The 23,495-nt window shown below is 40.6% G+C and overlaps 1 protein-coding gene across 2 annotated transcripts in view; it reads right to left on the bottom strand.

Moving 5' to 3' along the window:
• taf1b (TATA box binding protein (Tbp)-associated factor, RNA polymerase I, B) overlaps positions 1-23,495 on the bottom strand; it is a 203,337-nt gene that overhangs the window by 153,581 nt on the left and 26,261 nt on the right. For both annotated transcript variants that reach the window (XM_039748885.1, XM_039748886.1), the window contains exon 8: positions 1,879-1,978. In XM_039748885.1, coding sequence (XP_039604819.1) covers positions 1,879-1,978 — 100 coding nt within the window. The remainder of the gene's footprint in view (positions 1-1,878; positions 1,979-23,495) is intronic.

The raw sequence follows: 23,495 nt of genomic DNA, 5'->3' as shown, positions 1-23,495 counted from the left end.
CAAACTCCACACAGACTGGGCCTGAGCCAGGACATAAACAAAAAAAATTGGAAATTGTGAGGCAGAAAGGCTAGCTAGATAATTATCATTGAATGTTTCCATATAGTTTACTCTTCTCTGAAAACTCTAAGCTTACACAGTTTTACACATAGAAGAGAACACCACAAATGTATATAACAAACTAACATATAAAAATACATAAGCACAAATACCTATTTAAATTTTGGCATATTCTAACTATGTGTGTGTGTCATAAGGCAATCACAGAAATCAGGGTTCATTCATATCACTAGTTGTCGCTAAAGTAACTTCTGGCTCAAAAAAAAAAAAACATGTATTTGTAGGAAAATTTCTACATCTGAAAGTAAAATTGAATGATGTGGGCAAACTAAGTTTCAGTTGGCTTTTTTGAGAAATTTTCTTAATTAGATCCTTGTAGATTCAATGATGAGTCTTCTTACAAGCTACTCTGGACAGAACACCCAGTCACCAAAAGAATGGTCTACGTTGTATGACACGGATTCCTAACCCAATGCCTTATTTACTTGTCATCCATGGACTGCTTGATCCTGAAGCAAGAGGTGTTTTCCCAGTTTCATCAAAATGTACTGCTTTAACAGGGTCACTCAGAAAATAACAGGCTGGACAATAAATTATTAATTTGGTATGCAATCATTTTCCATTTTAAAGTGAACTCATTTGTTTGTTGTAAACTTTTTTTTAGTAAATGCGTTTTTGTTTTTTTTGAATCCACTTTTACCAAACATCCACTTCCCTACTCTTATTCACACAAATGTCAAAACAGACATGCCGACAGTTATTCAGCCAACAATGGGCAAAAGGCAAGAAAGAATGGTGGAAAATAGGCCAGTTTGAAACAGGGGATACATACTCACACTCAAAATAAGGTAATTTATTCTTGCCAGTACACCTAAAATTGTTTTGATTTTGTTTTTTATTTTGGATTTTTCTGAAACTTTTTTTTCTGTCAAATTTACAGCTATTCAGATATGTTATTTTTAATCTGAACGAAAATGAATAGGTTTCATTTGAAGCTTACTTTAAGGCTTATTTATTTTTAGCGTCATTTTTACCACACCACCATTTTGTGGCTTTGTTAGCTATGAAATTGCCTAAGAAATTATACCTGATCAAGTCATCAACAAGACAATAAAAATAGCTTCCTATTGGGTGTCCAAATTTGAGTTTCGCATGTACTACTTTTCAAGTTTAAATTTGATATTCTGGGTACGATCTCTGCTAGTCCTGACTACATTCACTTCCTGGTCCTAATGAACCTCTGACCACTTACCTTGCCAGTGACAGAACATATGAATGGACCATGGAAATATGTCCCCAGAGGAATCCAAAGAATCTTGCAAAAAAAAAAAAGGGGGGGCAAATTCTATGTACAGCGCACTTCAAAAGGAAATTAGACTGTGGTGGATGTGCTGGAAGGCAGTAATAACTACACAGGATTATTATTAGTCTATGTGCTCTTTCAGCACTAAACCTCCCTATAAAAAACACACTGCATTGAATTAGAAATGGAAATATTTACAGTAAGACAGTTCACATTCACTCCTGCTATTTTACAATCTGAAAACTTCTAGCTCTTTTAGCTACTGCATGTGAACACAACAAATATCGATTCCGTACTTTCAAATTTATATTTACTTGATGAGGTAGTTATTTCGAGTAAGGAAAAAAGAAGGCAAGGTGGTTAAGCTCACCAATCATGGTTCGAGAGAATACTGTTGTGTTCAACGTTTATTAACAAGATTTGCATTTTCTTCTGTACATTTGACAGTAATGACCCTAAACAGTCAGCCTAAAAAAGAGGCACTTTACTTGTAACAGTTAAAGTAAGCTTCTTACCTGAACATAAAATATATGTAAATCCATGCCATAAAGTTTAATTTCTTCAGGAAAAAACTGGTTCATGTTGAGATAAGGAATTTGTCCGTCAGCAACGTATCTGCAAAAAGGAAGATAGTCATTTTGTAAATGACTGAATCTGATCTTTGCTCATCTTTAACCTTCATATAACTTGCAAAGATCTCAAAATATCTGGAACAGATGCAGGTAAAAAAAAAAGACATCTGTTACATTTTTCAGAATGAATCAAAACAGGCAATGTGTGGTTCATATATGCACATGAAAATGAGGAATTACAAATGGTAACAAAAAGCACTACTATCACGGTAGGACTCTTGACCACATTCACTGCATCAAATTGTTCTTCCAGTTCGCCTCCTAATTGTTCAACTTTTGCAAATATTAAAGCAAATATGAATATAAGGGCTGAACTTCATGCAAGTTTCAGTGGTACTCAAATGGACATGTCTAACTTTGATTTGACAAAGGAAGACGAACTGGACACAATTTTACATATGGTTAATCTTTGTTTGACGAACTGACTGGAATAAGTCTTTTGAAAATGAAATTATGCAGCCAAAAATATTAATTATCAGTTGAATAATAATGATTTCCTTGTGATTTTTTGATCTCCTGCTAGTATAATCAAAATCAACGTCTATTAGACTGAGCAAAGAAAATTGTCCCAAAATGACACAAGATCTAGTAGAATCGAGTCCCTAGAGTCCACTTATAATATAATGTTTAGTTTCTGTAAAACAGACTAGAATTGAAAAGGACACCTTTTCTATGTTTAACCCAAAGAAGAATAGTGGCTGAAAAATCATGAAGAGGTGAAAGACACCACTAAAATATTGGTAAAATCCACTCCAAAGGGCATATTATTGTTTGTTATCAATGCTACTGGAATGTATTATTGCATTATTTATAACACCTCTAGTTCTGTAAATGATACAGTACCTTTTACATAACACAGGTATGCAAACATTGATAAACATTACTCTTGCTTAACCTTGCATCTTTGATAAAAACATCACTACTACATACACATTGGAAACCTTCACATCTTTGAAGCTTCTCACACCACCAAAACAAAAAGTAAATAATATCACCACCAATGGATAATGTTTAAATTTTATTTATGCATTTACTGGGCTTCTATAAACAGACAAATTTCCCCTTGCGGAGACAACGTTTTGACTATCTAAGAATCTGTTCCAAACTCAATTTTATGATCAATTACTTGCATTGTATTGTCTTATTTTGAAAGCACATTAGACTTTAACAAATCATCGTTAAAACAACAAAGCACCATTATCGGAGCTCTATCTAACTATCAGTTAAAACAAAGCAAATTGTTAAAATTGCAGTTGAAGTCAGAAGTTTACAAACACTTGGGGTGAACTCTTTAAAATATACTTTATAACCCCTCCACGGATTTTATACTAGCAAACTATAAATTTGGCATATCGCTTAAGTCATCTTTCGTGAAGAGAAAAAGTAATTTTTTCCAACAATGTTCACAGATGTAGTATTTTACTTTTTATTGACTATATCACAATTCCAGGTGGGTTACAAGTTTACATACACTTGGTTAAGTATATAAATAAACAAGAACTTAAAAAGGAACTGATTTATTGTATAACAGGAATACAAATGGTACGTGATGCCTCATACGGACAGACCTGTGCTTTTGTAATAGATGCTTAGTGTGTAATATGCAAACGTACCTAAAAAGCACAAACAGTCAGGGTGACATATGGAAATAATAAAAAAGTTTTACTGTTGCTTTAATAGTGATATTATCTTAATATGCTGCTATTGGCAATAGTGAAATAGGTTTTGATGTGAGAGGTACATGAAAAACTTATATGCCAAAATGACAAAGAAACCAATATAAAATGAAGTGAAAATAAAAGATCAGAAGATGAAGGCTAGATCAAAGTGATAAATTTGTAGATGAGAGACAGAAGTTATGGAATAGGTGGGTCCATTGCCAGTGTTCTCCCTAGCGTCTTTAGTTGAGCGCCTGGCTGTTATCTCGCATGACATTGTTAGATGACAGCCGCAGATCTGCAGGCACAGGCAGATCTAATGATCTGCAGAAATGGCAAGGGACAAGCAGGCGGGTGGGCAAATACTGTTAAAGCTTATAGCGGGTGTCGAGGCAGAGCAGAGTTCACAAGCAAACAGCAAACAAACTATGGGGAGGTGAGGTTTCGAGAGCATGCTGTACATGGCAATAGCGGGGGTGTAGCAGCTTAATACAGTAGCAAGGAGTATGGAGAGGTTGGCGGGCGAGAGGGGGCTGTACGTGCTAATAGCGGGAGCAGAGCGGCAGTTCACAAGCAAAGAGGATGTGGAGGTGGACGGGCAAGAGGAGGTCTGAAAAAATAAAAAAAAAAGTCTAGTGAAACCAGCCTGTCAGATATCAGAAAAAAGGCGTCAGGAAGGTATATCACCGTTCTCAGCGTCAGCGCAGTCTGTATAGTGTGGCTGAGCGTACAGCAGCTCTCTTGTTGTTTAATGTGTAATATATATATATTGTTGTTTAAGCATTAGGTGTGTTCTGTGTTCAAAAATCCTTGTAGCACTCACTGTGGTTCCTGTTTAAAGTGACCCCATCTGCTGTTCTTATATTTGCTCATATTTGGACCTGCTACCATATTGCAAAAAGTGTGCAGAAACCCTTGCAGCACACACTGTGTCCTGAGCAAAAGTTTTGTCACTGAATTGCTGAGGGTTCTGTACGGAAGCGTATTAGGGCCACAGTGAAGAAAAAAAAATACGGACAAAGTGAAGAAAAAACTATACGTCGAGAATAAAGTCGAGATGTTGACCTTATTCTTGACATTTCCACTTTAATCTAGACACTTATGATGAGAATAAAGTCGACATGTTGCTACATAACTTATGATGGGGGTTTGAGAAAATCTAGTAAATTAAACATTCATTTAAAGATGAAGTTTAGCTTACGATGTTCTACTTTAATGACAAACTACAAGAATAAAGTCATCATGTCAAATTTAATCTTGAGATAAACGGCTAGAAATGTCAAGATTAAAGTGGAAATGTCGAGAATGCTTGCCTGTCGTAGTGCAAGTGTGAATTGAATATCCAACAGGCTCTCCCTTTCCCACTCAAAAGTCTTATTTATAGGTACTTTAAATTTTTTTCAAATGTTTTACCAACATGAGCAAAAGAAGTGTTCAGAAAACAACACTGCTCAGTTATTTCAGAAAAGAGACGTCAGAAACTAATGAAGGTGCGCCGTCACCTCCTCATGTGGCAATTTCAGACAAAGACATTGCAGAGGCTGGTCCATCAGGGGAAATCTCTTCAGCACACCCTCTGCCAATTGATAAATCTAAGCACCGCTTATCCGGCATAAACAAACAATGGTTTAAAGATTATGATTGGCTAATGGTCAAAGAAAATGGTATGTGGTGCTCATTGTGCATGAAATATTCAAACACCAACCACCCCAACCCCCACCAAGGAGGGGTTACTTTGGGTAAACGTGCCATACACAAGAATTCGAAAAGAAAGCTTGCTGGACCAAGAAAAAAGTAAAATGCACATTGAGTCTTCTTCTGACGTTTTAGTAAATCTAAATCTGTATCTGTGTTAAATAACTTACAGAGAGATGCCTTTCTGGGAGCTTTAAGATCCATGCATTGTTTGGCAAAAAATGAGTTGCCACATACAACGTTGTTTGAAAAGCTGTTGGAACACTGTAAAGAAAAAGGTTGTTCCTTTTTACAACATCTCAATGTTGGTAAAAATGCATATTACACCTCTGAAAGAATAATGCAAGAGCTGCTGGATGTCTTAGCATCAGAAATAAAATCTAACATACTGAAAAATATACACAGAAAAGCTTTTCAGTATTGTGTGTGATGAAACCACAGATATCTCAGATGTAAAACAATTAATTATTTACATTAAATATGTTTGCCAGGTCACTAAAGAGGACAGGGTTAGTTTTGTATCAACCCGTAATATGATTGACGGCAAAGTGGAGACTATAAGCAACACACTGAGTGAGACTATAGACACTCTAGGCTTGAAAACTGCTAATCTAGTCTGACTAGGGTCAGATGGAACGGCTGTTATGATTGGGAAACAGAAAGGTATGGCACAACTGCTTAGAGATAAAACATCTGGACTCTTGGTCAACTGCCACTGTGTAAAACCACTGATTGGTCCTTGCAAGTGCCCAAGCAGCATCTGCTGTACCTCATTTAACAAAACTGAACATCTTAAGGCAGCTATTCTATTTCTTCCAAAATTCTTCAGTTAGGATGGCTGGTTTAACAGAAATTCAAAATATTCTGAACATTCCCCAGATTAAGCTGAAAATGGCCAGTGACACTAGATGACTGTCTGATGACTTTGTAGTACAGTCACTATGACAGTGTACGATGAGTGAGCTCCTTGGAGGGCCCAGATTCTGGGGACTTTGATTTTGGGAAAGCTTCTGCCAACTGGGCCTCTAGAAATAAAAGAAGAAGAAATATTTAAGTGAAGACACCTTCTGCATATGCAACTTGGCTTTGAAGAAAATTTTTAAATTTTTCTTCCTTAGGTTTCCTATACTTTTTTTTTTTATTGTTTTCACTTTTCTTCCCGACAGCGACAATACTTATGTCATAACAATTGTTATTTAAAATTTTTGTTAGGGTTGCAGGATCCTGAATTGGATACTTCTTAAATTTAATAAAAATATTCTGGCAAAAGTGTCAAACCTTAAAAAAGGAAGTCATATTGAGCTTTAGAAAATAATAAATAAAAATAGTGCACATTTAATTTTCCCCACCACCAAATTTCCCCGTCCTGCCCCACCCAGCTACTTTTTCTTGCCACCCGGCTGGAAAAAATTTCTGGTGAGAACACTGCATGGCCATATATATTTTATGCAATCCAAAGGCTGTTAGAAGCAAGTTCAGAAAAAATTCAGATGCATGAAGGACAAGGTGTTGGCAGCTATCCAGGTACAAATGCAGTTAATGAAAACACAATAATATAATTATTTTTGAAAAACCAAAGTTCTGCTACAGTGATAATTTATTGAATAAGGGAGAGGTGTGGAAATACAAAAGTAACAAGAATGGAATGCCCAGTGAAGAAAATCCAAGAGCCTTCTGAAATCCTGAACTCTAAATACACCACTTTGGCATTGAAGAGAAACATTTTTGGCAGGCTGGGAAATGACATGCATTGTCTTACTGTATAACATCAAGGCTTATCTCGCAAGGGTGAAATGAAAAATTAAGAATGATCAAGAAGAGAACAAATTAGATATGCAAAACTTCAGACAGAAAAGGGAATGTTGAGCTGAGAGCTCCAATTTTGTGCCCACATACATTAGTAAGGTACTGCAAAGATAATAATCTTTCCATGAAAGTCAGAAAGACCTATGAAATGGTGTTTGACTTCCAGAGACACGAATCTGTACATTGAGCTCTTATGGTTCTGGGAGAAAAGGTGTAAATAATGACTGAATATAAATATTTAGAAATCCACATTGTTAACCGCGTGTCTGCTTGGATGGATTGCCAACTGGGATCCCAAGTTGTTTCGCTGTGTAGTGGGTGAGGCAACACACTGTACCAGTGCATGCTCCACAACTTGACTTGACTTGATTGTTAACATTCTAAATTGAAATCGATACATATATGTAAACAGCACCTTGTTCCCTCGGGAAACCTGACATCATGTTAGTTGATGACAGACATCCATCATAATCAATAAAGTCATGGAGCCCTAAAGTCTCATACAAAATCACTTAAACAAGTTTTTTCATCCCAATGTCATTTTTTTTCAAACAACAATAACAAAAAAAAATATGAACAGTAACAAAATCTCTGAGAATGTTAAGAGTATGTCAGCAAAGCAAGGTTAACTTGCTTTTAACTTTAAAACAGTTTAAATACTGATTTTTTTAAAATAGATTGTACAAATGTGATTTCAAGATGTGAATCAGTTTCTTCTAGTCTTAATTAAATGTTTAAGTATTTACTTTCTATATCACTGGCGCTCTTTCTGAGTTCTCTGCAGGTCTTACCGGGAAATCCCACCAGGAGCCGCCATTTCCAGGAAGGACACATCACTTCGGTTCCGGCCCCAAGAATGAGGTCACTTCGGTTCCGGCCCCAAGGATGATGTCACTTCCAGTTCCGGCCCAGAGGGCGACATCATTTCCGCCCTCTGTGCTATAAAGCTCACTGCCTTTGCTTAGGCAGGCAGTTCTGTTTTGGACTCTGTTGTGTAAACAACTGTTACAATGCCTCAAAGACTTTTGCAGCCGGGAAACCGTAATAAACGGGTGGCTGCCCCAAACCTTTCCACGTCTCTGGTCTCCACTTATTACAGTGGCGTAGTCGGCAGGATGGTGTCCCCGATGAACCGGGACACGAACTATCAGGAACCAGGTGGGTGAGTACGGGGCGAGTTTCAGGGCGGGAGCGCCAGAGGGTCAGGAAGGGCGCTGTGCAGGCTCTGCTCCATGAGCATAACCGGTGGGGACCACCCATCTCGTGGAGAACGTAGAGGGACCCACAGGCGTGGGCTGGCTTCTGGGGAAACACACGAGTGGCTCAGTATGCTCTCCTTGGCAGGAAAGCCGAGCTGCCCATCGGGACCAAGGTCCCAGTTAGCGATGGGTTGTCCCCAGGCGGCAGGTGAAGGAAATCATAAACTGGGAGTTTAACCCAAGCAAAGGGCTGTCAGAGCAGGCTATGGCTCTCTGGCAACAGGTGGGTGAGTGGCTACGGCCATTGAGTTAACCCCTTACAAATAGTGCAGCAAGTGGCCTGTTTTCTGCTGCTAAAAGACTACCCCAGGAATTTGCCCAGCCGGCCTGGGGAATTCCATTCTATGGACGAGCTGCTGCAGCTCTTGCAAACCCAGAGGCGGCTGTGAAACCTGGGAGGGCAGAACAGCCGCTCTGTGGACTACCGGGAGCTATGTCCCACTAAAGCAGTCCCTTCCACGCATTCCAGAGCTTGTTCGAAGTCGCCGGGCCGTCTGGCTTGCGACCTGTCGGGGAACAAGGCGGACCGTAGGGGACAATGGCGGGGTTGTTTGTGTGCCCTTAGCAATCCCTGGCGGATAAACATACGGGGAGCTTCTTATTAATGGACATAAGATAACAGCGCTGTTGATTCCGGCAGTAGCGTGTCTGTCGTTGCTCGCCGTTTTATTCTACGCAACAGTGGATTAAAAGAAGACCAGTCTAAAATGTATACACGGAGATATCCGCACATACAATACCGCCCGGTGTTACGTATGTCTCGGAGGAACCCTTCGACAGCTTACCGTGGCGGTGCATCCGGATCCTCCGTTTCCCGTAATCCTCGGGCGAGACTGGTCTGATAGTAACGGCGGTAGTTTAGAAAGCATTCCCGAAAACTTATGGCCTCGTTATAGATGACAACGATTCATCTCAAGTTGCTTCCACACCGTGTAATCAGCCGACAGGGAGTGGGGCGGTAGGCCAAGAGAGTGCGAAGACACTCCCGGACCGTCGCGGGCTACTACGTCATCCACTAAGCGCCCGGCAGCGAGGAGGATCTCCGCCCCTTGAGGTCAGACCGGACCCGCTCTCTGAGTTGCACTTTCAGTTTAGAGCGGCCGGCTTCTTTCAAGAGAACAGTGGAATGGCGACTCTCTGAAACACATAAAGAATGCAGTGGTTCTCGTTAGCGCCAGCGCGCATTTGCCCATGCCACAGGGACCTCACTTTGTCGTTGATAATGATTTGTTGTATCGGGTCGCTGAACATGAGGGGAAGGTCCGGAAGTTGTTGCTAATCCCGCGGACCTACCGGCGGCAGGTTTGCGAGTTAGCACACTCCCACCTTCTTGGAGGCCATCTCGGCTCCGATAAAACATTAGAGCGAATTAAGCTCCGTTTTTTCTGGCCGGGGATTAACGAGGAGGTTCGCGCTTTTGCGTTTCCTGTCCGGAATGTCAACTGCGGCAAATTCCTAGGAGGACCGTGCTCCTCTGGTTCCCCTTCCCCTTATTGGCGTTCCTTTGATAGGATTGGGGTTGACATAGTAGGACCCTAGAACCCTCAGCCGAGGATATAAATATATACTCGTCCTCGTGGATTATGCTACCCGATTCCCTGAAGCCGTTCCGTTGCTCGGCTACCACAAAAATATTGCACGGGAACTAGTAGGAGTCTTTTCAGGTAGGCATTCCTAGAAGTCCTGACGGACCAAGGAGCGCCTTTTACCTCGGAAACGTTCAAGGAGACTGCCAAGTTACTGAAAATAAAGCATTTAAAGACCTCGGTGTATCATCCTCAAACCGATGGCCTAGTGGAGAGATTTAATCAAACTCTCAAGCAAATGCTACGTAAGGTAGTCAGCAAGGATGGGAGGATTGGGACCAACTCCTCCCCCTTGTCCTCTTTGCATATCGGGAAGTTCCTCAAGCCTCTACGGGGTTCTCTCCATTTGAATTACTGTACGGAAGACAACCCCGGGGTTTATTGGATATTTTAAAGAGGGCTGGGAAGGGGAGGCACAGCCCTCCACTAATATTTTGGAATATATAGCCCAATTGCGCGTAGATTTGATGCAATAAGACCGATTCTAAAAGTCATATAGAGGAGGCAATCAGCACAGGCCGCCTTTATGACCGTGGCGACTCTCCGGGAGTTCCAACCGGGGATCGCGTCATGGTATTGGTACCAACTTCTCACTCTAAACTGCTCGCCCATTGGCTAGGCCCCTCTGAAATTAAGGAAAGGACAGGGATTGGTTGACTATTTGGTGAAACAGCCCAATCGCCGACCAGCTGAGCGAGTATATCATGTAAACCTGCTGAAACCGTGGAAGGAGAGGGTCGATCCCTCCTCGGACAGCCCTGCTCTCTCTTCGCTGAAGTAAGTTCCCTTAATTTGTGAGCAGCTATCCCCAGGCAGAAACAAGAGCTCGAAGCAGCTATCCGCTCTGTCCCAGAGGTGGTAAGTGAAAACCGGTCGGACCTCTCTGATTGCGCATGACATATTGACTGACCGGGGTGATCGTCCGTGAGCGACCCTACAGACTCCCGGAGGCAAAGAAAGTAGAAGTGGAACTGGAAATCAAGCGAATGCTGGCACTAGGAGTAATCGAGGAAAGTAGTAGTCCCTGGTCCAGTCCCATCGTCTTGATTGCTAAGCCTGGCGGCAGTTGGAGGTTTTGCAATGACTTCCGTCGGCTCAACCAAGTTTCCATTTGATGCTTATCCCATGCCTCGCGTGGATGACCTCCTCGAGACTGGGACCAGCCAAATTCTTGACTACACTTGACATGACAAAGGGGTACTGGCAGGTTCCTTTAGCGAGTCCGCGAAGGAAAAACGCGTTTAGCACTCCTAGCGGACACTGGCAGTATCGTGTCCTTCCATTGGGTTACACGGGCCTGCGACTTTTCAGCGTCTGGTGGACAAAGTGCTCCGGCCCCATAACTTCGTTCTGTGCTGCCTATCTGGATGGCGTTGTCATCTATTCCAGCACCTGGAAGGAACACATACAGCAGGTCACAGCAGTATTACGGACACTGGGAGAGGCGGGCTCGAATCAACCCCAAGAAATGTTTCTTTGGATTGAGGAAGCCAAATATTTGGGCTACCTAGTGGGCGGGGTACTGTGAGGCCACAGTGTTCCAAGTTGCAAGCCATAATGGCCTGGCCCGTCCAAAACCAAGCGGCAAGTCCAATCCTTTCTCGGTTTGGCGGGTACTACCGCCGGTTTGTGCCTCGCTTCTCGAGAAGCGGCGCCCTTGACCGACTTGACAAAGAAAAGAGCTCCTAATACGGTGGTATGGTCTGATAAAGCGGGGCTGCATTCAGTGACTTAAAAGGGCTCTGACTTCAGCACCTATCTTGATCTCCCCTAACTTCTCTCTCCCTTTTATCCTCCAGGCGGACGCCGACACAGGCTTGGGTGCCGTGTTGAGCCAAAGCGTCGGCGGTGTTGAACACCCGTTATGTACCTGAGCGGAAACTGTTGGACAGGGAGACCAGGTGCGGCGGTGGAGAAAGAGGCTCTGGCGATCAAATGGGCGTAACTCAGCTGCGGTACTACCTCTTGGGTGGCGTGTTCACTCTGGTGACGGATCATGCACCTCTGAAGTGGATGGCCCTTCACGGGAGTGAATCCACGGGTCACGAGGTGGCTTGACCTGCAGCAGTACAAGTATACGCTTCGTTCATCGACAGGGGTCTCTTCATGCCAGCGCCGATGCCCTCTCCGGGCCCACGACCTCTCGGTGCAGGTCGCCCGACCACGGGTCTGGGCTGAGGGGAGTCTTGTCACCTGCGTGTGCATGGGAAGCAGCTGAAGGGCTTAGGAAATACTGTTTATACATCTGCCCAGGGGCGGGGTGCACTGGCGCTCTTTCTGAGTTCTCTGCAGGTCTTACCGGAAATCCCACCAGGAGCCGCCATTTCCAGGAAGGACACATCACTTCGGTTCCGGCCCCAAGAATGAGGTCACTTCGGTTCCGGCCCCAAGGATGATGTCACTTCCAGTTCCGCCCAGAGGGCGACATCATTTCCTCCCTCTGTGCTATAAAGCTCACTGCCTTTGCTTAGGCAGGCAGTTCTGTTTTGGACTCTGTTGTGTAAACAACTGTTACAATGCCTCAAAGACTTTTGCAGCGGAACCCGTAATAAGCGGTTGGCTGCCCCAAACCTTTCCACGTCTCTGGTCTCCACTTATTACAATGTTCTTTGCTTCTTTCCTTTAGTAAATGCAACATAGCAAATCTTTATGTACACATGACTGAATATAACAATAAACCTAATTGTTGAAAAATATTGTATCATATCTGTGTTTTTTCTATTAACACGTACAAATACAGGCCCCATTTTTTGAAGAAGCATTTAAAATTAATATCATGTCCTTTTAAACAGTCCTTTATCTATATGACAAAAACATGAAAATATCTGAAATCAGGGCGATGCAATGAAGAACATGAAAAAGAAAAAAAAAAAAGATTACCAAATCTATCCAGACTGACTTGGGAAAAGAGAAAAATCAGGTTTCATTGTTAAAGATTGATTCGTATGTGCCTGTTAATGTCATAGAACTGCTATTGATAACAGTAGCAAAGAAAACAGCTGCTTACTTAGCAAGATATAAAATACATCTCTATATCTGTGTAAACTTCACTATAATAGAGAGAGGTTAGGAGCGCGCACTATAATAGTAAAACCATAAAATAAGACAAATAATCAGTATTGTTTTTAGTCAATGCTCCTATCACTGCAACAAATTAAAAGCATTAACTAAAGATATAGAGAAAGGGTAATGTAGTTGCAGCTGAAACTATACTCTGCGAATGTTCTAAATTTGATGCAACAAAAACATCAAAGAAAAAAAAACTACACCAAAGAAATATTCACTACTATAGGTGTTAAACATGACAGAGTTTTGAGAAACAAGAACAGTGTTTTGTGTTGTTGGGAATAGATGAAAACTACTACTACTAATAAGAATGTTTCTATATCAAGAAACAAATATTAGATTTACCTTCAAGTGAATAATGCTGTATGCATGAAACATATTTTACCAATTTATGAAGTTAATGTGCAATACTAAAAAACAAATCTGTCTTTTCCAAAAGAAACTAACTTATAATTGAGATACATAGAGCATAGAGCTGAGAGCAGTATCACAGATACAGAGGTAGGAATAATGTCACTATTATAACACAATATACTGTAAATTTAAGGTATGCACATGAGCTGCCAGCAAAACTTGACAAGCAAACCATTCAACTAATGGCTCGACTGTTATGACATCAGTGTTTCATTTACTACACTAATCAGATAGATAGATAGATAGATATGCATGCTCTGGGGAGAACTGTCGAACAACACATCACAATTTATTTACCAGTATATTTAAATTATCATCTTTAGTATATTTACATTTTTAGTATATTTACATTTTGACTTTTCAGCATATCAGGTGAAAGACACCCATTTTTAGGTTGTATTATGTCATGAAGACAATGGAATCCTTGTTAATACTTTCCAATTTCTAACCTGCTTTTTCTAATTACAATTCTAGAAGAGCAATTTTCTATTCTTGACAAGTTTCAGACAGGTTTTAGAACAAATCATAGTAAAGAAGCTGCACCTGTTAAAGTAGTAAATGATTTGCAGGTTATTGTGGACAGAGGCCATGTATCTGTTCTTATTCTCTTAGACTTGAGTGCAGCCTCTGACACCATAGACCAAAGTATTCTTATAAATTACTATAGACAATAGGTGGGCTTACTCTGCAGTGTCTTAAATTGGTTTCAGTCTTATTTAACAGGTAGAAATTTATTTGCTAGTTTTGTCGATTATACTTCGGAGATCCCACGATATTATATATGGTGTTCCACAAGGATCTATTCTGGGTCAGCTGCTTTTTTCAATCTACATGCTTCCATTAGGCCAGATTATCTCAAAACACAAGGTGAATTACCACAGCTATGCAGATGACAAACAGCTTTATTTACATATAGTGCCAGATGACCCTGATGTTCTTGGCTCTCTGACCCAATGTCTTAGCAGTATTTCTGAAACAGATGATAATAATAATCAAAATTAGTTACTTTTATATAGCGTTTTTCTCACTACTCAAAGTGCTTAGATTGAGTGGAAGCATGTCAACCACCATCAATGTGTAGCACCCATCTGGATGATGCAATGGCAGTCATTATTGCCAGTATGCGCACCACACATTAGCTATTAGGCGGTGAAAGAGTTGAGAAAGATAGCCAATTATAGACAGAAGATAATGAGGGGGCCAAAAAGGACAGGGCAGTGATGGGCAATTGAGCCAGGACATAAAGATAAACCATATTCTTATCAAAAGATGCCCAGGGATCTTTAATGACCAAAAGAGTCAGGACATTAGTTTTACATCTCATCCAAAGGACAGCGTCACATCTAGAGCACAGTGTGCCCGTCAATACACTTAGGTAGGATTTACACTCAGACCACAAGGTAAGTGCCACCTTCTGGTCTCACCAACACCTCTACCAGCAGCAACCCAAGCTTTTCCTGGATGGTCTCCCTTCCAAGTACTGACTAGGTCCGAATATGTTCAATTTCAAGTGGATGACCAGTTCTGAAGAGCATGAGAAATAACTTTGTCAAACTAAATAAGTAAAAAACAGAAATCTTAGTAGCTGGCAAATATGGAATAGTGAGGGTGTTAGAAATAAACCTGATCGCTTAGATTTCAAAGTCAACTTTGTCGACCTGGATCCAGAAGCAGCACACAAGCCTGTATACATAAGGTCAGTTTTCACACATTGTGTAAGCAGGAAGTTTAACACTAGAATTACCAGAGCCTACGAAAAAACTCATAGATCCGTCCCACCTTAAATTGCTTCTCACCTCTCCGTCAGCATCTTTTGTCCTTTAAATGTGTTGATAAGCAGCAAGCTATCACATCCCTTACTGGCGCACAGTATTCTCAGCTCAAGTCTGTTTACCTGCGTGTCAGTTGTTTGGAGTTGTAAAAAGTGAGAAGTCAAGGAAAATCACACCTTCCATAAACTCTATTTGTGTGTATATACTGTATATACATACATACATACATACATACATACATATACATACATATATATATATACACACATACACACACACACACACACACACACACACACACACATATATATATATATACACACACACACAGACACACACATATATATTATATATATATATATATATACTGTAATGGAGTTCAGTGCGATGGCCGTGGGGGGCGGAGTTTCATGTGACATCATCACGCCTCCCACGTAATCACGTGAACTGACTGTGAGCAAGTACGTAGAAAACAAGGAAGAGCTCCAAAAAGTGCTGAAGAAAACATGCATAATACAATTGAGAAGGCAGCGAAACAATAAGAAGTGAGCGAGTGACACATACAAGCATAAGTGCAGCTACTGCGGAAACAAAGGACGGTGTAAACCGTAAGTTTAAATTAAGTTTATAGACACGCTCCCACTGCCGTTTGTCATGCACAGTGACGCATACAAGCATATTCATGACTGCAGCTACTTCGGAAACAAAGCACAGCGTAAACCTAAAGTTTAAATTAAGTTCATAGACATGCTGCCGCTGGCATCTGTCATGCCCATGACTAATGCAGGATACAAGTTTAATGAGAGGACGCATGGTATAAACAAGAGTTTTGATCACTTTGTAACTAAGTTAAAATTGCTGGTGAAGGGTTGTGCTTATGCAAATTCCGAGAGACTGTGTTTGTGGGGGGATTTACAGTTGAGGCAGGTGGGGGAGTGACATCATCATCTCCCCTCCCTTTCACCTCATTTCGCTCTGAGCTGAGCTCCGCAGCTAACGCGGTCTTGCGGAAGTAACTTTGTGACGCTGCCACCAAATACTCACAGAAAAGTTTATACACATGCTGTCTCTAGAGTTTCTCCACACTCTGAATCCTCCAGGCACTACTTACAAAAGGTTACATTGACAATCATGTTGTTATTTTTAAAATGTTTCCTTTTCTTAGCACAAGCACAGCTGAGAAGATTTGATGCATGTGCTCCATAACACATTAACAAATAACGCATTTAATCACACTTTGCATTTCAAGCAAAGGGGAACTTCTCTCAATGCATGATTTCCTGGTACACCAATTACATTGATGCAGACATCAGAGCTACAAAAATGTAAGACTTCCCGACGGAAGCCTTGATAAAAGAGTGGTTTTCTGCAAACTGTGCAAAAAGCAGTTTGCATAACACAAAAGGTGAAGGTGGTCAAATTAACTTTTATGTTTCTACCTTATTTTTTTAAGATGAAAACTGCACTTTATGTTGAAATTTTTCTTATTATTATTTAAAGACAATACCATTCTGAACATGTACTTAAAGTACTTAGAATACCACTTTATTTTTAAGTCTGCCCAATTTTAGCCACAGATAATGATTCTGATTTGAATTGAAATGTAGTTTTTTTTTTTCAGAAATTAAAAGAGCTTGAGTTTACAATATTCATGAAATAATGATAATCAAATCCTTGATGACAGCAACACTGTGGAAGTTGACCCGGACACAGACAGGCAGACACGTTCATGTCACCCACAAACACCCTTTATTTACAATAGTTACAAAATCCGTGCACTTCCCAGTACCTCTTGCACCGTTCCCCTAAAGGTCCAGGCCTCACAGTCTTTGTGCCTTTCTCCTGGCTGCCTCCAATCCTCTCTCCAGCTCTGTCTCTCTTCCACCCGACTTCCGCTCTCGACTGAAGGGAGGCGGCCCCTTAAATAGGAACCCGGATGGGCTCCAGCTGCTTCCCGGCACTCCTCCGCAGACACACCCCAGTGAGGCGGAAGTGCCGGCTGCGCACCCAGAAGCTGTCCGGGGGTCCCCGTCGTCTTCCCCACAGCACTTCCTGGTGTGGCAGAAGTGCTGGGCTCCAGGGATATTCAGGCACCGGGGCGCCGCCTGGCGGTGGCCACAGGTCCCTACAGGGCTGGGCTTCCAAGCCCTTTACCCGTGGCCCCCAACATAACCAGGGCAGACGCCCCCTCGCGGTCTGGAGGAGATACAAGCCCTCCTCCGGTCCTCCTGGGGTCCTCTCCTATTCTGCTCACCCCACATGTTTTCAATGGGGTTGAGGTCTGGAGATTGAGATGGCCATGGAAGGAGCTTGATTTTGTGTTTGCTGAGCCATTTTTGTGTACATTTTGCCATATATTTTTTATCCTGCAGGAAGACCCAATGACAACCCATCTTCAGTTTTCTGAAAGAGGCCACCAGATATTGATTTAAAATGCACTGGTATTTCAAGGAGTTCATGATGTCATACACCCTAACAAGGTTCCCAGGGCCACTGGAAGAGAAACAGCCTCACAACTCCACATATCCTCCACCATTATTTACAGTGGGCATGAGGTGCTTTTCTACATACTCATTCTTGAATTCACGCCAGACCCACTTAGAATGTTTGTTGCCAAAAAGCTCAATTTTAGTCTCATCTGACCAAAGCACACGGTCCCAGTTGAAGCCCCAGTACCGCTAAGCAAACTCCCGATGTTTACGTTTGTGATTGTAGGTGAGAAAAGGCTTTTTCCTTGCATGTCTCCCAAACAGCTTGTTGGAATGGAGATAGCGTCTTATGGTTGTCATAGAGACTTTGTGACCCCCAAGATACCACTCTTTGGTGCAGTTCTATAAGAGTAAGCTTTGGAGAATGTTTTTACTTTTCTTACCATCCTCCTCATTGTGCGTGGTGGCAAGATAAACTTGGGTCCTCGTGCAGCCTTTTTTGTCACTGTTCCCGTTGTTTTACACTTCTTTATTATTCCTCTGACTGTAGATACAGGCAGGTTTAGGCAAGGAGCTATTTTCTTGTAGCCATTATCTGACTTATGAAGGTCGACACAAATCTGCCTTACTTGAATGGCATGTCCTCTGGTCTTTCCCATGTTGAAGAAAGGCTAAGAGCAATAGGACTCTGCGTCACATATTTATACCCCAGGGACACAGGATGTAATTAATTACTAATTAAAAGGTCCAATTTACTCTGATCAACTTTAAAAACTGAACTAGAAGTTACAAAAACGCTTCAATTACATTTATTTTATAAGAATTTTTAGGGGTGCCAATAATTGTGCCAAAAAATGCATTTCTTAATGGGGGATTTTTTTTCCCCCAATGAATAAATGTACTTCAATTAAATTTGGATTTTTGTCTTCTTTGGGTTGTGAGCCTATATTTTTTTGGGAAAAAAAAAATTACTACAAGCCTAAGAACACCAGGGGTGCCAATAATTGTGGAGGGCACTGTATATATTATATATACATATATACAGTGATCCCTCGCTATATCGCTCTTCAACTTCCGCGGCTTCACTCCATCACAGATCTTAAATGTCAGCATATCTAAATATATATCACGGATTTTTCGCTGGTTCACGGATTTCTGCGGACAATGGGTCTTTTAATTTATGGTACATGCTTCCTCAGTTTGTTTGCCCAGTTGATTTCATACAAGGGACGCTACTGGCGGATGGCTTAGAAGCTACCCAATCAGAGCGCGTATTATGTATTAAATAAAACTCCTCAATGATATACGATATGCTTCCCGTGCGTGCTTTGCATACTTAAAAGCTCTAGCAGCACGTATTGATTTTTTGATTGTTTGCTTTCTCTGTCTCTCTCACTCTCTCTGCCTGACAGAGGGGGTGTGAGCAGAGGGGCTGTTTGCACAGAAGCTGTTTGCTTAGAAGATACAGACGCTCCTGTAAAAAATGCTGAAAGACTACCTTCACATTGATCCCTTCATTCCGGCCGCTTTATCACAGTGCTTGCATACTTAAAAGCGCAACAGCCCTATTGATTTTTGATTGTTTACTTTACTCTCTCTCTCTCTCTGACATTCTCTGCTCCTGACGCGCACCTTGAAGAGGAAGATATGTTTGCATTCTTTTAACTGTGAGAAAGAACTGTCATCTCTGTCTTGTCATGGAGCACAGTTTAAACTTTTGACTAAAGGGTGTTATTTCATGTCTAGAGGGCTCTAATAATGTTAAAAAACGTATTTAGAAGGTTGTAAACAGGTTTTCAATGCTCTAACTGCGAAAATATTAGATTTATAAATAAAGAATCCTACTTCGTGGAAATTCATTTATCTGTCTGGAATGGATTAACCGCGATAAACAAGGGTTTACTGTAGAATTGTGCGGAGTATATTTATAAACAGTGTGGGAGAGTTTCTAAGGGCTTAAAATATCTAAAAATAACCATACAAACATATGGTTTCTACTTCGAGGATTTTCACCTATCGCGGGGGGTTCTGGAATGCAACCCTTGCGATCGAGGATGGATTACTGTACACACTATATATATATATTATATAATATATATATATATATATATATATATATATATATATATATATATATATATAATATATAAATATATATAATATATATATATATATCTATACTAATAAACAGCAAAGCCCTAACTGACTCACTCACTGACTAACTGACTCATCACTAATTCTCCAACTTCCCGTGTAGGTAGAAGGCTGAAATTTGGAAGGGTTATTCCTTACAGCTTCCTTACAAAAGTTGGGCAGGTTTAATATCGAAATTCTACGCGTAATGGTCATAAATGGAAGCTGTTTTTCTCCATTTACTGTAATGGAGATGAGCTTCAAACCCGTGGGGGCAGAGTTTCGTGTGACATCATCATGCCTTCCACGTAATCACGCAGTACGTAGAAAACCAGGAAGAGGCCCAAAAAGCGCTGAAGAAAACATGCATTATATAATTGAGAAGGCAGCGAAACAATAAGAAGCGGCGAGTGACATATACAACCATATTCATGAGTTCTGCTACTTCGGAAACAAAGCACAATGTAAACCTAAACTTTAAATTAAGTTCATAGACATGCTGCCGCTGGCGTTTGTAATTTAGTGCCTACCCATATAAGGCCGTCCGTCAGCGGCAATCCAATAGCAAACTGCCACGGGTAAATATTCACGGGTGAAGGACTGTGCTTATGCAGAGGAAGATGAGATGGTCAGGGTGGTGTTTGGCACAAACTCAGCGAAACTGCGAGAGAAAGTTTTAAGTGCCAGGACTAAGGTAACATTAAATACAGCCATGGACATAGCACGACATGGCACCAGCACAGCTGGGAAACTTCGATGCATGTACACCGAGCAGCTCACGTGAACTGACGCAGTGCACAGACAAAAGGAACAGTTCCAAAGGCTGAACAAAAAACGAATTACACAATTGAAAAGGCAGCAAAAAATATGAAGCGTCTGATACATACAAGCATATTCATAAATGCAGCTACTGTGGAAACAAAGCACACGGTGGAAAAGTCAATGTCCCGCTAAAGGAAGACAGTGTAAAAAACCCGTGCATGCAGTGTGTCAGGTCTCAGATAAAGAAGAAGACGAGCTGTTTATTGATGCAGTAAGAAACGAATCGATAAATGAAACCTGTCATCTTTACAGCGATTGAAAAACACGGAATGTAACTTGAACACAACACATCCTACAAATGCGAACGTGATTGAAAGAAATAATGATAATCAAATCCTTGATGACAGCAACACTCAGTAAAACTCACAAAACAATTACTGTATATTGACAGTCATGTTACGTTATTTTTAAAATGTTCCCTTTTCTTTTCATAGCTTTTTAACACACTACGTCTCTCGCTGCGACGCGGGTATATATATATATATATATATATATATATATATATATATATATATATACCGATCTACATACTCGAATAATGGATACTTTATTAGCCATCAATGATTGTTTTGGTAAAGCCATACTCAGTGTATTCATTAGATGAGCGGTAAAAAGTAAGAGCGAGGGAGGATGACTTATTGAGGCATGCAGGTTGTAGTCTGCGTCAACTCTATCTGAATTGCGATCACATTTAAAAATATATCTTTTCAAGTTCTATTTAGTCCATATGTGTCAAACTCAAGGGCCTCGGGCCACATCCGGCCCGGCGTGTAATTATATCCGGCCCCCGAGATCATTTTATATACTGTATTATTGTTATTAATGGCCGGGTATATGAAGTGCTGGTAACACAATAAACTACAGATCCCATAATGCAGCGCTTCAGCTGCCTTGCTGAACACTTACGCGTTAATCAAGTCTAGCTTATGATGCTGCAAGTTATTGCGAAGCTAGCCCACATGATGCCGAAGAGAAAAGTTGATTCTGAAAATAGAGCCTTTAAAAACCGATGGGAGGCTGAGTATATGTTTACTGAACCCGTGTGTCTCATTTGTGGAGCTAATGTGGCTGTAATTACAGAATTTAATCTAAGACGGCACTATGACACAAAACATCAGGGTAACCTGAAAGACCTGAATGCAATGCAGAAGATACAGAAAGCAGAAGAATTAAATAAGAATCTGACACTTCAGCGGACGTTTTACCCGTGCACAATCACAAAGTGATTTCAAGTGAAGCTGCTTTTATGGGAGACACAAATGCACCAGTGCAACTTGCCCCACTTTCCCTGTTGCCAAGTAATGTTGAACCAAGTCGTCACTATGGTGTTCCCAAAATACGCACTTTGCTGATAAACTGAGCGCACTGAGTTTGCACGGCGCTTTGGTGACTTTGAAGAACAAAAAAAGTCCGTCTACATGCGGCTCGAACCTTGTGCATGTTTGGTAGCACATATCTGTGTGAGAAGCTCTTCTCAGTGATAAAGACTAACAAAACAGCACACAGGAGTCGCCTCACTGATGAGCACCTGCAATCCATCCTGAGAATCTCCACAACACAGAACCTCACACCAAACATAAGCGAACTTGTTGCCAAAAAGATGCCAGGCGTCCAGCTCTAAAATGACATATGAGCAAAGACAACTGAATGATTTGATTTGTTATTGCTGAAAGGAACACATTTTATTTATATTTCCAGGTTTTGTTATGCAGCATGTTCATATTTGAATTTGTATAATTTTGACAGGATATATTTTTATGGAGAGCAAAATCTTTTGGGATATTTAAAATCTAAGTTTATTTTTTATATAAAATTACATAAGAGTAAAGAAATTTGAATGTTTGTTCTTTTAACGTTTACTTTATTTCTAACTTGTATAATTTAGACAGGATATATTTTTATGGAGAGCAAAATATTATAAGTTGTTTAAGGTTTGAGTTGATTTATTCACAAATAATATTCCTGTCTGTTTTACCATTCCTACCAAAGATATTTCTGTCGACTAAATAAAAATTCCTTCTATTTAAAATTTAAATAGAACTTGAACAAATCGATAGTTCATAATATCCACGCAGACTTGCGTAAGAGCGGGAGTTATCCGTTTTAACAAGCAGCGTATTGCACTGATCTGAAATAGCTGTGTGTGTATATATGTAGATATGTATGTATATGTTTATATATGTGTGTGTGTGTGTATATATATATATATATATATATATATACATATATGTGATATGTATGTATATGTATATATATATATATATATATAGGTAATAATATATACACCTTATAATAATAAGGTATATATATATATATATATACTAATAAAAGGCAAAGCCCTCACTCACTCACTCACTGACTCATCACTAATTCTCCAACTTCCCGTGTAGGTAGAAGGCTGAAATTTGGCAGGTGCATTCCTTACAGCTTACTTACCAAAGTTGGGCAGGTTTCATTTCGAAATTCTACGCCTACTGATCATAACTGGAAGGTATTTTTCTCCATTAACTGTAATAGAGTTGAGCTGGAAAGACGTGGGGGGGGCAGAGTTTCGTGTGACATCATCGCGCCTCCCACGTAATCACGTGAACTGACTGTCAATGCAGTGCGTAGAAAACCAGGAAGACCTCCAAAAAGCACTTAAGAAAACATGCATTATATAATTGAGAAGGCAGCGAAACAATAAGAAGCGAGCGAGTGACATATACTACCATATTCATGAGTGCTGCTACCTCGGAAAGAAAGCAAGGTGTAAACCTAAACTTTAAATTAAGTTCATAGACAGGCTACCGCTGGAGTTTCACATGCCCACAGGTAATGCGGGATACAAGTTTAATGAGAGGACGCAGGATATAAACGA

This window comes from Polypterus senegalus, chromosome 3, assembly GCF_016835505.1.
Source record: "Polypterus senegalus isolate Bchr_013 chromosome 3, ASM1683550v1, whole genome shotgun sequence".
NCBI classification, from domain to species: Eukaryota; Metazoa; Chordata; class Cladistia; order Polypteriformes; family Polypteridae; genus Polypterus; species Polypterus senegalus.
This window is presented reverse-complemented; position numbering and strand designations above follow the sequence as displayed.